General features: G+C 45.1%; 1 protein-coding gene across 3 annotated transcripts in view; it reads left to right on the top strand.

Moving 5' to 3' along the window:
• LOC135373293 (protein FAM135A-like) overlaps positions 1-17203 on the top strand; it is a 171011-nt gene that overhangs the window by 42145 nt on the left and 111663 nt on the right. For all 3 annotated transcript variants that reach the window (XM_064606519.1, XM_064606518.1, XM_064606517.1), the window contains exons 6-8: positions 7887-8060; positions 8123-8192; positions 8823-8964. In XM_064606519.1, coding sequence (XP_064462589.1) covers positions 7887-8060; positions 8123-8192; positions 8823-8964 — 386 coding nt within the window. The remainder of the gene's footprint in view (positions 1-7886; positions 8061-8122; positions 8193-8822; positions 8965-17203) is intronic.

The raw sequence follows: 17203 nt of genomic DNA, 5'->3' as shown, positions 1-17203 counted from the left end.
ATGTATTTCATACGCTATTTGGAGGGCACAGTGCCATCAGGCATTTTGACTGTGCATATCAAGTTGAGAGCATAGAATGTGATGCAACCTACATTGGCGAGATAGACAAAAGACGTGGGACAAGACTAAAAGAGCCAGTTGCCAGGGCTACTAATGCTTAGCTTAACTAAACAGGACCGAATCAGTCTACCACTGCTGTCCTAAGGGACATATATTTTGATGGTGCAGTAACCTTTGCTCATGACTAGCGATGGGGCCCTAGAAAGTTCTTAGAATCCTGCTTTATCAGGCGTGATGCTTCAGCCTGTAATACATACCGTGGCCCCCTATCGGATGTGTAAGATTCCCTCTTAGATAGGCTGATGTGCTCATCTTTTGCCTCTGTTGTACTGATGATGCCACCCGGATAGGCGACAAAACGTTTACGCTCTGTTTTTATTCGTTGTGTTGAGCGGTGTTTGCAGTAAAGGACGCTACATTATGAGGTTGTCACCCGGTTTTTGGAATATATTTTCAAATAAAGTTGTTGTTTTACAAAGCTCAATACATTGCAGAAATCATTCTTGTTGCCTATTGTTTTGGGGGTGCCATTCTTGCAGTCACATGAAGCACTGAAGGGCCAATTTAAAAAGTAAAGGCAGTCTGATTTATGTTCTTGCCGACATGGCACAGCGTATGTACGAGGTAGCTCCATTTCAGAAGCCTGAGAACACTCAAAGCAATTAGTGTGCTAGCATCAGATATGGTGTACAGCATTACATATTTGCTTTTGCTAGGGCAACTAAGAAGGGTGGATAGAAAGGCAGTTACAACCTGTTTCCACAAAAGACACTCAGATTCATTAGCAATTTCCTCCAAGAGAGCCAAGGTTCTTTCTAGATTACTAGAACATGGGTACCTGGTTATAAATAACAAGAATTCATCTACCAGAAGTCAGTGTTTCACACACCCTGCTTTCCATCAACACTATTAAAAGGTGTGACCCCCAAACCTGCACAAAATTCCTGGAGAGTCTTTACTGGACACTGTTGCTGTCCCTCTCACCAGGTGCTCTCTATGAACCCGATTCACAGTTCTGGATGCACTGCCTGAGCTAACTTCAGCATGCTTTCCCAACACGAATGGTAACTGCTATGAGGAGTGTTGTACTTACTGAAAGCAACATGAAATGCTGTACCTTGACAGGTAACGTTGATATCCTCCTTAAGACCGTAGAGAGATGTTCCTTGCTCCCTTTCTTCCAAATCTTACTATCAGACGCAAGCCCACTTGCCACCAAGCCAATGAGATGTGCCTCACAGTCAGTGGAATCAAGGGAATCTATGAGGCTGATCCAGCACTGAGCCGTGAGTAGCCCCGTGAAAGTACCAGGGTTTCTTCGAATTTTAGATGTGCCAGCATTTGTTTTCCTCCCATCCTTCTTTTTATGTAGTAGCTGATTACTTTAGCCTTGTACTGCTTTGGAGATTGTGGAGATGATATAAGAGGTGGAACTAGGCTTTATGCAAAATGAGGCAAAGTGTGACTATGTACAAATCTTCTGAGAATGTCTATTTATCATTCACACAAAGAGAGGATACGTGTTACATCTTTTTCCGGTTTTGATATTTATTTATTTATGAATATATCTCAAAGGCCATTGCAGGCATTACATGAGGGGGGACATCAACATGGGTCACTTAACAAATACGGAAGTTACAAGGAACATACATATTTGGAAGACAAGACTCTATTTTTTGTTCGTTCATCAGTCTTGCTCAAGAAATTGTTCACTGTAGCAATGGTACACAATGTCACGAAAGGAGTGCTCATCTATCGTTCCGCAAGACTCATTGAAAAGGACTAGTGTTGTGTTTCAACACAACATGTTGAACTCATGAACCATGCATCATCCTGAGAGCTATAGATCATCCTAAATACAGATGCTGAATTATTTTAAATGTGATAGACGAGCTGTGCGAAGAGGTACCCCCAGTTAGGATCTTGGGTACTTGAAGCCTGTGGCATTTTCTGTGGGAAAGGCTTGCGAGACCCTCTTCACTGCACAGGCTGGGATGACCATGATCTTGTTTTTTCCAAGCTTGTGCCATACTCACCTTGCAAACTGGCGATACGCAGTATATCTGCATCGTCTACACAGATGTACATAAAATATAGTTTAGGCAAATAGGTAACCGGTTACAGTACAGTGTGTGCGCATGGTCATTTCTACATGTACCTGAGAGTAACTGCAGTTTACCTGCACACACCTTGTACATTACTACACATGCTGTGTTCTTTTAGAACCCAAAATTGTTTTACTTTTCACTGAATCGACAATCACGAACACTCAATATCGCTAAAAACCTACGCTACAACCTTATGCACAGGGCAATACATAAAAACGTGACTCAGCACACTGACAATTACAAAATTGCCTATACTGGTTTTCTCCAGTTCAGAGTCGTGTACTGTATAGCCTTTTTATGTGCTGCGCCCTGTACTGCAGTTCTTAACGACTCTATTGCAGGACCAGACCAGTTTTGGGCGCCCAAATTTTAACATCGTTCGACAAGGACACATGTGACTTACTTGTGAATACAGTCGCTCATAGGTTCGCGCTGCCCACGGAGTTCAATATGCGACCTTCAGGACAGTCATATTGAAGAATAGAAGTTGGAAATCTTTGTGGGTTCTAATGCACTCATACTGCAGTCATTCGGCAGTGTTTTCGAGCTCCTTGCAGCACAAGCATTCGATCTCCTTCGGCATTATGACACACCAGCCACACCGGCACCATGAACAGCAAGTGCGCATTAGATATCAGAACACGAAATTTCTGAGAACGTTTACATGTTCGATCACATGCAGTGTGCGTTAAAAAGCTCATCGCTTACCTGAAGACAGGCGACTCATGCTGTTTGCTTCATCTGTAACTGATGTTCGTAGAGCTCTAACTTCGTCTCGCATTCGCGGCATCGGCGACGTTTCGAAGGCCTACCGAGCTGTTCAGCACGCAGAATTTTCTTCTCGATGTCTCGACCGCAGAAAGGTCAGAAAGAAGTTCCGGGCTCGAAGTCTCCGCATTTCTGCCTTCGACGTCCATATTCAAGATCGCTTTCCGGACGGATGCCGGCGCTCTCACAAACTCACTAACAACAGAACTTCCGGTCCGGGCGCCCAATGAAACGTGGCCCTCGTGATTTCGTCACGCACACGGAAATTGGCGGATGTCCACTGCAAAGAGACTAGATTTCGGCCCCGATTGCGCGAGTTGAGGGGGAAAAGCGAAGCCGGTTTTCAGCTCCCTGTTTGGCAAACTTTGCCTCCGCGCACAACCAAAATATTTCGCGTGTGGCTTGGAGGCATACTATACCTTCGTAATAGATGCAAACGAAATATTTGTCGAACTTCTGGTCAGAGTCCCTTTAACGTGTGCTTACCACGGCTGCGGCTGTCGTTCAACGGAAAGCAGCTCTGTCACGGAAACAACGTTTCATTCGTAAGTACCGACTCGATCGGTTGTTTCGTGCCCCTGTGTGTGTGTGTGTCATCTTGAATCGTTCGTTTGCGGACGGGCGCTGCCCTACAGCTGCAAGTTCATTTGACTTCCTCCATTTGTTGTACAAGTTTGATTAATGGCATTCTTTACCACTTCAACAACGAACATACAAACGTGGCCACGTCGTCACACAAACGTCGCTGCCACGAATGGTGTTTCTAGTCCTCCGAGCTTGTCCTGCAGACCCTGACCGGTCTTGTAATAGGAGATTAAACCAAGAGTAGACTTCCGAACGCACAGAAATAAAACTGCACGCGCGCGTTCATCACAATAAGGGCATCAGACAACCACGACTCCCGTCGTCTGTTTTGGCAGCTGGCATGCGCATGCTCCTGGAGTCACGTGGTAGACAGGAGCATCCCAGAATGCAATGCTAAGACTGGCACGCTAAGACTGGCACGCCCGTCCCAATGAAAAAAAAAAGGTTGGAAGGGCCACTCCTGTGTTTCCTTCCTCCATGGGTAATATTATGAAGAAGCTTAACACCCTGCTAATATTTTATACGACCTTTAGGAAGTCTTAACCACTGGTATCCCAAAACCTGCCCTAAATTGAGTTTTCTGAAGCAAATAGGGCAAGACAAGGGTTCCGCTTTTGCGGCATTTGTTTATGAGGAGATTTGGCAGGTGTTTTTTTGGCGTTTTAATGTTTTGTCAAATTCCAATATTTTCGGCATTTTAAAACGTTTCGTCCAAAATAGATGCCGAAAAATTTCCAGCTATGGTCACTATACGGATAGCTTGCACAGACGACTCGTGGAAGGAGGGCAGCTTAGTAGGAGGACATTGAAAACGCAAATAATTTGCTTTCTTTTGTTGGGGTCCCCACGTATACTTGAACCCCCTTAACGTACTGATAAAACTGTACAAAGTGAAGGTTTTTCCTAAACTAGAGGCTGGCGTCTCCGACTGCCGGTATTTCCTGCATTCCACATAATGAAAGGAGGTGAGGGGTAAAACGAAAATAGCATGCCCTCGACGAAAAAAAAAAGAAAAGACATTCAATCGGGTACCAGCATTTCCAGTCGGCGTATAGCACCATATGCGAGAGTATAATTCGGAGTTTTCCGGAATATGCCGAATCTACGAAATAATATTCGGGTATTTTCCGGCATTTTTCGGCAAATGCCGAAAACGCGGAGCCCTCGTCAAGACTATCGTTGGCTCAAATAGGGCAGTCTGAAGTGTTCTAACCGCAAACGTAAGGTTGAGTTAAGTGACTGTCTCCATCAATATCTTCTCATTTGGCCTGCTTCGTGTTTCCTACATCACGGATGTGTGACCGGCGCTACGTCGTCATTCGCACAGTCGTCATTTGAGACCAGGTTAGCAATGTCTCTTTGTCTGGTACGAGAAGGAGCCGTACACAACGTGACCAGTAGCGGTTCATATCACAATTGATTATTTCGACACAATGAAATAACCTCTACGTGCCGTTGTTAAGCGTTAGCTGGCACTTCCTGGACATCCATCTGTTATTATAAAATTTTATTATTGAACTGAACTGAACCAATATTCTCGTTCTAGCATGTTGACTTTCGTCCATGCATCTCGGGCTTCTGTTTGGTATGCATGGCAGATAACCTTGTGTGCGGCACATTTGCACTTTTGCACGTGCTAGCAGTTCCCATGCGACTGGGAATCAGGGGCGAGTCGGAAGGGGAGATGAGAACCCTAATGCTCAACATAATGATTTCATGGGGCGGTCGCCCAACCACAACCTCCCCTATTCTGGATCCGCCGCTGCGTGGAATATGGGGCAGCGGACTACCCTCGCCAAACTCATTCACGTGGCCTTTCAAGACATCGCTTACGTGACGTTGTTCGCGTTAGTGGTCCAACGAAAAATACGGGATCAACTACCCGGTTGCCGGTGATGAGGCACCTAAACCTTGCGCAGGACGTTGAAAGACAACATGTAGTGGTGCTGAGATTGTGCCACAAAAATGTGGCCTTGTTTCGCTCCAGTAGTGTGCATTGGGGAGGTTCACTTGAGAATTCCTAGAAAAGTTCGCTTCATCTATTAGATTTTATCAGAATCGAGTCAGGGAAGTCGAGTCCGTTCTTGTGGTTCCCAGATTTGATGGAGTTCAAGGCAGTACGAATGCACTTTGCATTCCTTCAAGATCCTCAAAACCGACGATTTTTTCACCGGCATCTCACTAGTTAAACATAGTTCAAGTTGCGTGCGTTGCGTGCGGACGCGTTTCAACGTTGTTTACCGTCGCAACATATGCGTGCGAGATCGTCAGCAGCAGAGAGCAAGGAGTTCGCCCGAGCTCAACTTTTTCAGACGCACGCGCCGGTCCGCAAGCGGAGAACCAATCGCCTTGTGCCACGCTTGTGTGTTGAGGCGCTTCTCCACAAGGTGTGTGACGAATTCCAACATGGTCGCCGTAAATATGGAGCGCACGAAGAACGATGCAAGATTCATTACATATCGAGTTCAAGTTTGAGGGACGAAGGGACACGAGAGACAAAAACGAAACGACACAAGCAAACAAATGAGCAAAACAATAATTTTCAGGCACTCGTTGTTCTGCCAATTTCGCACACACAAAACCCTCGTTATTCCATAAGGGTTCCCTCCCTACAACTCTCCCCGAATGTACTTTCATATCCACCACTACGTAATGTGCAAGCAAGCCGAGCATTCAGAAGTCTTACAGCCTGTTTAACCCAGTTCCGCCTGGGCAGACATGTACAAGGTACTCAAAAATGTATTTAAGATCAGATAATAAATACTGACGTTAGAATGTAATTAAGATAGGGTATAAATACATGAAATTAAAGTAATTAAGATAGAGTACGAAATACTTCAAAAAGTATTTGAAATACAATTAAGATTACTATTTATCCTTGAACGCAAGAAGTCACCAGTCACTGGTCAATGCGGCAAGTCGCCGCTATGTGACATGAATCACCTAAACCCCGCGTACTACGCAAGCCGTCGTAGGCGTCGCAAGCTGTGGTAGGAGTAATCTAAACACAAGTCCCAAAAAGATGACAAAGAGACGCCACATAACTCCACTAAGCATATGTGACCCAGAACAAAGCAAACTTCTAGCAGGTCCCTGCTCGGTGAGGTCAGAATTCGGCATTACCGCGTCACATAATAGAACCCTCACTCACAAAGGATTAGTACACACGGGCCAAGATCTCTAAATGGAGACTTCCAAGAAGGGCCAATGTCCGGGTCAAGTCCGAGATACTCAGGAAATTTCCACTGAACAAGCAAGATAATGGAAAGACGAGACACAGAAAGTTTGATAGGGAGATCCAAAATATGTAATTAGAGTATTGAGTAGAAAATACCATAAAGTGTATTTTAAATAGAGCACAAATACACAAAACAAAAAGTATTGAGTAGAGTACCAAAACACCGTAAATTGTATTTTAAATACAATACTCCAAATACGTACAAGTCTGCGCCTGGGTAACCTCTTTGTCCATGTTTGCTATCCCCCTCACCTCCATATACATACGGCTCCTGTGCATTAAACCTCGTTTGCTGGTTTATGAGTCTCCTATGTAATTTCGTTTGTGTCTCTCGTGTGCCTTCCTCAATCAAACTCTAGGATGACGCCTTTATCTACATCAGACCAACTTGTTTGCCTCCTCGTACTTTCTCCATCATATCATTTGTGAACAGATGTCACCAAAAACGCGTTGTTGGCTGCCGTTGGGGCGCTCGCATGTATATGAACAGTCTAGCGGATCGCTTGTATGATACGCATACGTACACAGGCGTCTGCCCGCTATGAAACGCACTAGTGTGAACCAAGCGCGCAATTGCGTGCGAGTTTTCATGTGGGGCAAGACGTAAATACGCACGTCTTAACCGGCCGTCGTAGCTCTCTCCCGTTTAGTTTCGAAACTTCCCGTCTCATATTTTCTCATCATTGTCGATGGATTGACACCAAGTCCACTGTGCCATCTTTTGTATATCTTGGCAGCCTTCCTGTTGTCGCCTCGCGCAGAACCTAAGACTTACCTGAACATTTATTATGAGTATTTCTCAGCACGCATTGCAACTTTGCAATGGCCATAACATGAGTAATTAAAGGTTAGCAGATTAATTATACGTCATTAATTAACTGGTCACAATGAGAAAATTGAGGTAAATAGGGACACAATACTTTGAACAACCTTCGCAGGGTTACTTTCGCATGCGCTCCGTCTATTCTTAAGTTTGGAGTATTTTAGTTGTGAGGTCCTGTACACATCGTGAGCTAGTCGAATGTTCACTATAACCGTGTGAGGAGACAAACGACAGGCGCTAAAGATCAGGAATGAACTGAATCCACGAATCTCTGGCTTATCGTTTGTGTGTCCAACCATTTCAGGGGCAACTGCATCGATAATTTTAACCTAGTCAGCCGACGCACAATGCAATGTACATTCAACCCGAACCGTGGCCTCTTCCACCACATCCCGTTGCTCCTATCTTCGGCGCCCCTAGCAGTTCTGAACATTACTATCTTCTCACTCTTGACGTGCGTCTGTTTGCCATCGCCACGGTAGGCCTCATTAGCATGTCGTGCGGTAGGATGTCGTATTTTATTTCTTTTCGTCCTTCCAGCCTGGCTTCGCACCTTCTGGGTTCGGCGTCCACTCCAAGACGCTTAGAATCGACTTTGTTCGACCACAATGTAAGTCTTCCCGCGAAGTAGCTTAGTGTCCATCATGAGAGACGTAAAGGCCCATATGATATAACATTGACTAATATGAGAAATTAACAGAATATGTAATTTGAGGTTTCATGTTTGTTTGTAAGGAGAAAAGAGGAGATATTCGATTCGTCTCCTGACATGATCTTCTGCTGCGAACATAAGTTCTTAAACCTTATTTATTTAAATATTATTCTTTTAAAACGTATCACACCTAGGATTTACCAAACACAATAAACGAGGTTTTAGTGCCCCAAACGGACAATATATAGTTTTAGTGCATGGTACGCTGTCGTCTCTGCATACCTAAGGGTTAGTTCTGGTTCTAGGGAAGGTGCTGGTTCTGCGCAATGCACGAAGCTCTTTACGTTTTGCGCGTGCGCTGAACCACCAACGCTATCCCTTACGTACGTACGCAAAGGCGATAACGTATGATGCACTAAAACTCTCTAATCTATATTTTTTCTTTACACAGAAAAAAAATTTGAGCTGCTAATTAGCGGTATGCCTTAATTATGAGAGTATATTATATTCTGCACGGGTACTCATCTTGCTTGCAAGGCTAAATCTTCTCTTCACTATGCCTCATTGTATGTTCCCCCGTCACTTCAGATTCCCAAGAAGGATGGTTTCTGTGCAGCAAGAAATATCCATCGTGAACTTTGTTACATTCTCCTGACATCGTACAACAGCATTCAGCATCAAGCTCTCTCCAGTTATCGAATTTTATTCCCGTTACGAAGCACGGTCCAAGGTAAGCTCTGTGCGTGCTCTCTCACGCTTCTAGAATGATGTTGTTGGATGCTCGTTTTTTCGTTTTTTTTTTTTTTTTGGGTGGTAGAAAACCTGGCTGAGAGTAATGGCAGGAATCACACCCAGGATAGGTTCTACAAGAGCAGGTGCCTTGTGTATTCCAGTGTTGCATTTTGTTTCCCAAACCCTGAAATTGTAGTTGTACACTCTAGAAACGTGCGAGCGAGACTGATACCGAAACCAGTAATGCTGCTCTTTGAGCTATTCGACATTTCGACTTTGGACTCCATCACTTCACAGGCTGCTAGACAACCATAGTTTCCAATAATATCACATTCGCATTTGTTGAGTATTATGCATACCGAATATTGGAGAGTGGGCCGCACGCCTTCTATCGATACGTTGCGTATAAGCATTTATGTTAACGGTCTCAGCGTGACGTACATCACGATCTGTCCTCAAAGCATTATTATTATGTGTAGTGGTTGGCTTTATAAGATGGACAGTCAAAGCGTTGACCACAATTTCAGTTAATGCATGACGACGACGTGTAGAAGTTCCGGTGTCCTTCCCTATGCACTCAAAAAATACCAGCACTGTATAGCTTATTTATTTCTTTTACATGCGATACCATTATTACGGTAGCTCCTCGGAAATTCCTGTGGTGTGCTCCGAAAACTCAGCTCGTGCGATAGATGGCGCCATGGGAACCGTGGGCTCAGCAGCGTTTAGGGCAGACTGCCCATGCGAGAGAGCGACGCCAGCCACCGGAAGCCGGAAGTTCGCGTTGATGGAATGGCTCAAAGAAAAGGGCTACCAAACAACGTGATCTCCCTGCGGGGGGGGGGGGGGGATTGTGGGCGAAGGCAGCCTGGCCGCCTTTCCTGACTTCCTTTTCCTTTCCTCTCCTCGGGTTTGTCGTCTGCATCCTTCCTCCCTCCACTTCCAGCTTCGCCCGATGAAGGTTGAAAACCGATGAGGGTTGATAGAGCAAGTTTACTTGTTCTCACCAATTGATTCGAAAAAAGTTACCGTATACGTATATCTATATACACATGTCTTATAACAGGCTTCACTGGAGCTTTAGGTGCTACAACAGCGTAGAGCAGTCCAAAAGTCAATCGCAGTTCGCACATCCCATGTGCGCCGGTGAAGTTTTCGAAAACAATTGGGCCAGGTGTGTCGTTGTTGTCGATGGATGTGGGAACACACACACACACACACAAAGAAGTGTGTTGAAGGTGCGTAATCCTGTATGAAAATTACTGTTATGAATAGGCAATCGATGTTCATTTTGTAGTTGAACACCAAAGCACACGTATCACAAACGTTCGTAGATCACAGTGAATGAACTGCTGCAACATGTGGGGCAACCGGCACAACCAGCACATATAATTTTAAGACCGGCATCCAAAATGCACGAATTATGGCACTACACCGCACTATGAAACCCCTCAAACGTTAGAGAGAGACTTGCAACGCTACACACCCGAGATCTGCATTGCCTTCTTCAGCATCAAAAGGGAATCCAACTTGTATTGCCGTTCACCTGCGGGTATCGGAAGATGGAATTCCGACTTCCTCACTAAGCACTTCTCCATCCTTCGGCGGCGCAGGCATTCCTTGTCGTGTCCTTATTTGCGTTTCTCCGCGGTTGCGATGATCAGCTCGATCAGCCACTCCGACTTCACATTAGCCGTTTACGAGAATTCGCCACAATCTGAGTCAGCTTATCGGTCGGCTTCTCGTAGAGCACCTGGACGAGTCTCCCGTCTGGCCGTCTCCAACATTCTCAGTCAAATGATTATCACCCAATGAAGCCGCCAGCACTAAGGTGAAACGCACAGCTCTAAAAACATTGGCGCAGTTGCTGTAAATATTCCTAATTGGCTGCGTGGTATATGTGTAAATATATGGGGGACTCATTGGTCTCCGAGAACTGGCGTCAGTCGTCATTCGCGCCGATTAGCGAGAGTCATTTGAATGAGGCGCCAGGATCCGAACGGCCGGTCGAACGGATGCCAAACAAAAACGACGGAGCACACATATCCAACCATGCGTCTTCTTTCGGACTACAACCGTTTTTCTCGGAGACGCTAGCACTTAGTTTCGAGGGTTTTGAATGCTTCAGGTTTAGAGTTTGGCGAAGAGCTAATGTACAAACGGAATGGTACATCCAGCTGATCATCACAACAGGGGGAAGACGAACAAGACAGGGAATCACTGCACCTCCAAAGGACGCAGAAATCGTTCGTGAGGAAGTCTGCTCTCCTGCCGATGTTGAGCAGTTTGGTTACTGATGGAAGTTATGCAGGTTTATCGTGCTATGTGTAACACGTAGAACATTAACGAGTCACTCTGTACTTTAGAGGCGTTTCATAGTGTAGTGCGTTGCCGTAACTTGTGCGTTTCGGATATGCCGCTAATCAAATTATATGTGTGGTTACGCTAGTTGCCCCTCATTCATGCAGCAGCCGTTCATTCACTGTGATCTACGAATGTTTGTGACACGTGTGCTTCGGTGTTCAAGTACGAAATCAAGATTGATTTCCTATTCATAAGTGATTTTCGTTCAATGCTAATTACGCATTGCTAATTACGCATTATCAATAAATTGTTTTTATTTTATTACTTAACGCTACCGCAGCCATCGGCAACAACGACACACCTAGCCCAGCTGTTTTCGAAAACTGTACACCTGTACCAGGCTCCAACAGCTCCACGTACAGCCCATACTTTTTAGATAATTCACACAACACTGGTCACACGACCAATGAAATTATAACGTTATAGATATTATGCATAACCAGTGTGCCAATTAGGAGCCTCAATGTTTGGATGGCCTTTCGGACATTTCGGACATTGGTCACCCAAGGAGTTTGAAGGTCGCACAACACGGCTTCCACCTTCCACCATCCGCCTGCATATCCTTTTAGGGGACTATAAACTCACTTCCTGCGTGGGACCCATGGCCGCATGCCAACATTCGAGTTCTTTTTTTTTCTTTTTTTTTTCTTACAGCGGCCAGGAGTATCTGTGGGTAGCAGCTCATATCCTCCAAACGCCCTTTTCCACCGACGTCCCAAATCAACCAAAAGCTCATTTCCTCCGCTGTCGGAGGTTCTGGGCTTTCGGTTGATCTGGGCACGCGGGTGGCAGTGACCAATATCGCCCAAATGCTCTTTTCATCCGAGCGCCCAGAACCACCGAAAGCGGGATACTTGAAAGGACAGCTTCCCCCGTTTAACAGAGAGAGGAGGAAGGGTGAGCGGTTCCCAAGTGTGCGCGAATCCAGTGTACAGCTCGAAGCAGAGTTAACTGGAACGCCACTCTGAATGACTGAGCTCTGAGCAAGTCGGGAAGAGAGCAACCCTAGCGGCTCTTACGAGAAATAAAGGCATATAGTGTTTCGACTGTTCACTTGTGCTGCGGGGGTGTTCGCCTTGCCATGACCTGTTGACATGGCATTGCCGTCAGCTGTGGTTACAATCGCGATGTGATTTAGCAGATGACGGAACCCGAAGGCGGGCGACCGGGATGTCCCCAGTGTGTGATCGAAGTGTACGAACTCTGCTCTGATTCAAAAGGGGTGAGGCAAGCCTGATCCTGATCGTAATCCAAAAATCGCTAGATCCCTGGCGCTCATGTTTGGGTGGCAACTGTCACGTGATCCAGCTTGGGCGCCGACCTAGCAATTTCTGAGCACTAGGCCGTGTTGCCATAAAATCACCACACGGATTCGTCACAAGTAAGGCAGTCGAAACACTATTTCCGTCTATTTCTCCTAAGCGCCGCTCGGCAGTCGAAGTGGCGTTCCAGTTAACTCTGCATCGAGCTCTACTTCCAACAACTCACCAGGGAGGCTCATACGACCCTAGCCGTCCCTGGCTGCTGCTCATCCTGTGCTCGAAATGTTCTGTAGCGTGATGTATGCAGCGTCTTTTGTTCCCGAGCTTTTGCTTTCTTATACCGCAGTCACACGGGATGATTTAGTGTCATTTTCGTGTAGTGCACTCCAACCATCGAATGTCACTTTCACTACGTTCTTGCTACACGGCTTAAGTAAGTGTCACTTATGTAGTGATGGCATTTTACGATAGATAAGAATAAACGGAGGCAAAATTTCCAGGCGTGCGCCATAGAACATTCCTCAGAATGTTTTCTTTGATTTAGAAACACTTCCTGTTAATTTTCTTCCAACATTAAACAAATTGGCCTCAAACATGTGCCACAACAAAAATGGCCGCCGCTGGATTGTGTCTACGACGGACATCTACGCCGCTGAGACGGCGAAGTTGTCACAGGCTGTTAACGTGAGTGATAACATGTTTTTTTGGCACCATCTCGCACTGTACTTAAATGAAATAAACACGCTGATGAAAATACTCGTTTAAAAATATTGTGGTGTCAGGACCCCTCGCATTTTCTCAATATTTTTACCTGGGCCACAAAGCCTGCCTTCGAGGCTACACACTTTGTCCGCCGAAGGCAAGTGAAGTGAGTTTGGGGAACTCACTAAATCGTTAGTGCACTTTCTGCCGAGTGTCACTCAAAGATGTCGTGTGGCAGCATATTCGTCGTGTGGCATTCCTATAGGAATGCCACTAAGTGCAAGTGTCACTCGCTGAAAGTGACACTAAATTAGTCCGTCTGACTAGGGTATTAGAGATGTAACAGATATGACTGATATAAAAATGAGAGCTGATGCACGCAATCTATATTAAAGTAGCCTGAGCGTGTGTGGGTAGAAATTACATGATGCTCGGTGTGTACAAATGAGATCGCGTTCAAGAGGTGATCTGAACACAGATATATTGGAAGATAGACCAGAAACCAGGGGACATCATGAGGAAGACTTACACACACTGGCTTAACGTAACAATGAAACAAAATGTAATATGACGTTTCGATGCTTGTTCGGACATCATCATCAGAACGAAACAAGAACGGTACGCCATCCGAGTTCTACTTATAGCTTAGTCATGACCTTGTAGCAATCAGGTAATGGCCCTTTGTGATGATGATGCATGATAACATATGATAATAATGATGATAATGATAACCAGACTTGTGCGTTGTGCCCGTTACCAAAATGTAGGAACTAAATACCGTTACCCGTACTTCAGAAAAAAGCAGCTCCGGGTTCAACTCTTGAGCCAAATAGAGATTATTATTTATTTATCTATTTAAATACGTTACTCGTTGCCAATATACAAAAGTAACGAGCTCTAGTTACTCACAGGGAACAAGTTACTTTTCCGTTACCGCCGCATAGTTATAGGAGCCGACAAACATGCCGTCACTTGCCTTCAACTCATTAGTAATGAGAAAGTGCACTTCACAAGAAGCTGATATTCAAAATTTACATCAGTGATCTTCGTTCTCTTTTGTGTGAAGACATCTGCTGCCGAAGTGGGTGTGATCGGAGGTTATAAAAACACAAGAAAAGACACCGGTTTTTGTGCCACCAATTACCAACGGTTCCCAAAAAACAGACGAGGGGCTGCGTCATAATTTAGGGCGCTCATAAGGTTAGCAAAGACAAGAAAACGCTAGAAGTCGAAACGCGTTTTTTGTAGCCATAGCACAATTGGTGCCCACTCTTGCGAAGGAGTGGTGGTCGGAGATTACGGAAACAAGAGAAAAGAGAAGGGCCTTCGTTTAAGACGATTGAGCACGTCAACAACACATCCAGCGAGGGACTGCAATAATACTTTGGGTCACACCTCACACGTGGTCGTGGGTCGCGCAGGTCCACGCATTGCGCCACACGGGGTGCCGAAATGTGCTCCCCCGCGCTGAACAAAAGGAAGGAGTAACGTCAGTAACGAGGTACCAATTTTTGTAAATGATTCTGTTACTGTTACCATTTTTTAAAAAGTAACTGAATCGTTACTTCGTTACCAAAAAAAAAGTAACCGTTACCAAGTAACGAGTTACTTGTAACGAGCTAGGCACAACTCTGATGATAACGCATGTAACAGTCACAAAGGGCCACAACCTGATTGCTACAAGGTCATGACTAAGCTATAAGTAGAACTCGGATGGCGTACCGTTCTTGTTTCATTCTGATGATGATGCCCGAACAGGCATCGAAATGTCATATCACATTTTGTTTCATTGTTGCGTTAAGCCAGTGTGTGTAAGTTTTCCTCAGAGAGATATTTCGAGAATCAAGTTTGTTCGTACGCACGTTGCTGACGGAAGAAGCACAGTCTTCGGAAGTTTATGGAGGTCCGCGTCATGAGGCACGGAAAAAGAGCATGGTGGGAATGGTGTGTTGAGCGGGACTGCGGAAAACACACAAACCTCAAGCTCCCGTCTGAGGGGGTTGACAGTTCAGACGATATGTTGGTTTAATGCATTCGCACTGCTTGCAAGCTTCCTCTGAGGGTTGTTTCAGGGTGGTTTCTGAAAGTCTGAACTATATTATTGAAAGCATAAAGCACAAGTAAAGGAGGAGGTCTTTTTTGTAACCGTTTATCAGCTGACGCGTTTTTCTCGCTTTTTGCCCACCACAACAAAATATAACCTCGAACCAGTTTTCTCGTGACGTCTCATGTTTGTAAACAGATTGTCGTCTATAGACGACCCTCTGTTGGGCTCAGGTAGTCTATTGACTGAGATAGGAGTTTGTATTGATTTAAACATCGTATGGGTTCGACTACACTTCGACTACAGTTCGTGATGCTGTCCCACGAGTCGGTGTCTAGATTGGTCGCCCCTCATTGGCATTCGTAGCTTTCCAATGGCAGCATTTCCAATCCATGTCGGTCGTCTAGGGAAAGGTCATATTCTTCCCACCATTAGCAAACGTAATTCTTTCCGTCATTTCTTCAAGGAAACGTGAAAGAATTCGCTATGAATTTTGCTCACTGTAATGAACCCGCAAAATTTTGTTTAGATTTCCTTTGCTTAAATGAGTTTTCCTCCTTGTAGCGATACCACCTACTATGCGCCCCATGCAGCGCCTATAGGGGCGCCCAGCAAATCCCCTAGCGGGAGGATCAGGCACTCTTCCCGGGGCTCGTAGCACACTCTGCGGTCTCGCCTGTATGCGGCCTACTGCATTATGTTTAGCGCAAGCACCTCCATATTACGAACACAAAAGCAGTAAGCTATAGACTTAGATGGGAGCAGTGTGCCAACATCATACAGTTTGAGAAAGATTACGACTGCAGAACGTAGAGAAGTGGCACGTGTATAATATTACTGCACCAGAGCTGTAGAGCATGTAGAGCTGGTGTGTCCATACTTAGTGCAAAAATGGACACAGTGGACCCAAATTCAAACACATTATATATTCCTTCCGTAGCTTTCGAAGAGGCCCAAATACAAGGCTAAATGAGTACTGTACTTCACGCACGTGCAGCTTTCACTTTATGGGCTTTATGGGACTTTATGGGCTTTGGGCTCAAGAAATGCTATTTTTATGTGTTTCGAGAAAACAACTAGTCTGTATTCAAGTCTTGCGGGACGACACGTTTCTTTGTGAAGCTGTCCACAGACTTGAAGAGTTTTATTTGACGCTCTTTGTGCACATTCTTAGCAAAGCCGCTATGTAACTAAGATTACCTCTGGGTTTTTAAAAGTGCTTGGTGCACTTTATGTATTGGGTCCAATTTTGTGTTGTGAGACAATGTAATGACATGAAGAACATGGAAACTGCTGCAAATGTTTAGTAAGTAATAACTACGTGTTTAGTATTGATTTTATATTGTAGGAATTAAAAAGATATGATGCAAGGTTGCTAACTTTATTCAAGAGTGTAACATGACTGCATGGTACGCAGGGTTGTAACAAATCACGATTTAAAAAATCAAAGAAATTGGATCGATTTGATTTAATCAACTCCTTTAAGGGTCCCTCCTAACTGACAATTTTTCTCATAATCGTGGTAATAGTTCGTAGTAATTCGTACATAATTGTCACCCCATGACACGTAGGTTTCCTTTCTGATGTATGCTGAGTGAAACAAGGGAGCTTGGCCGATGAAGCTGTTGTCCTGAGTGTTAATGCTGAGTGTGTCGAATGCATTAGTATTAGAAGCCCCATTCTGAAGAAAAGCCGGCGTCGTAGCGGGGTAGGTGAGGTGCCCGTGTACAGCGCTGCACGTGTCGGAAAAGGGTGTCCCGTCAAATTCGCGAGTCAAAAATCGCGACCGTCAACAACGCGAGTCAAAAATCGCGACACGTCAATATCGCGACAAGTCACAATCGCGACAAGTCACAATCGCGACA

Source organism: Ornithodoros turicata, unplaced genomic scaffold, assembly GCF_037126465.1.
Source record: "Ornithodoros turicata isolate Travis unplaced genomic scaffold, ASM3712646v1 Chromosome23, whole genome shotgun sequence".
In the NCBI taxonomy this organism is placed as follows: domain Eukaryota; kingdom Metazoa; phylum Arthropoda; class Arachnida; order Ixodida; family Argasidae; genus Ornithodoros; species Ornithodoros turicata.
This window is presented reverse-complemented; position numbering and strand designations above follow the sequence as displayed.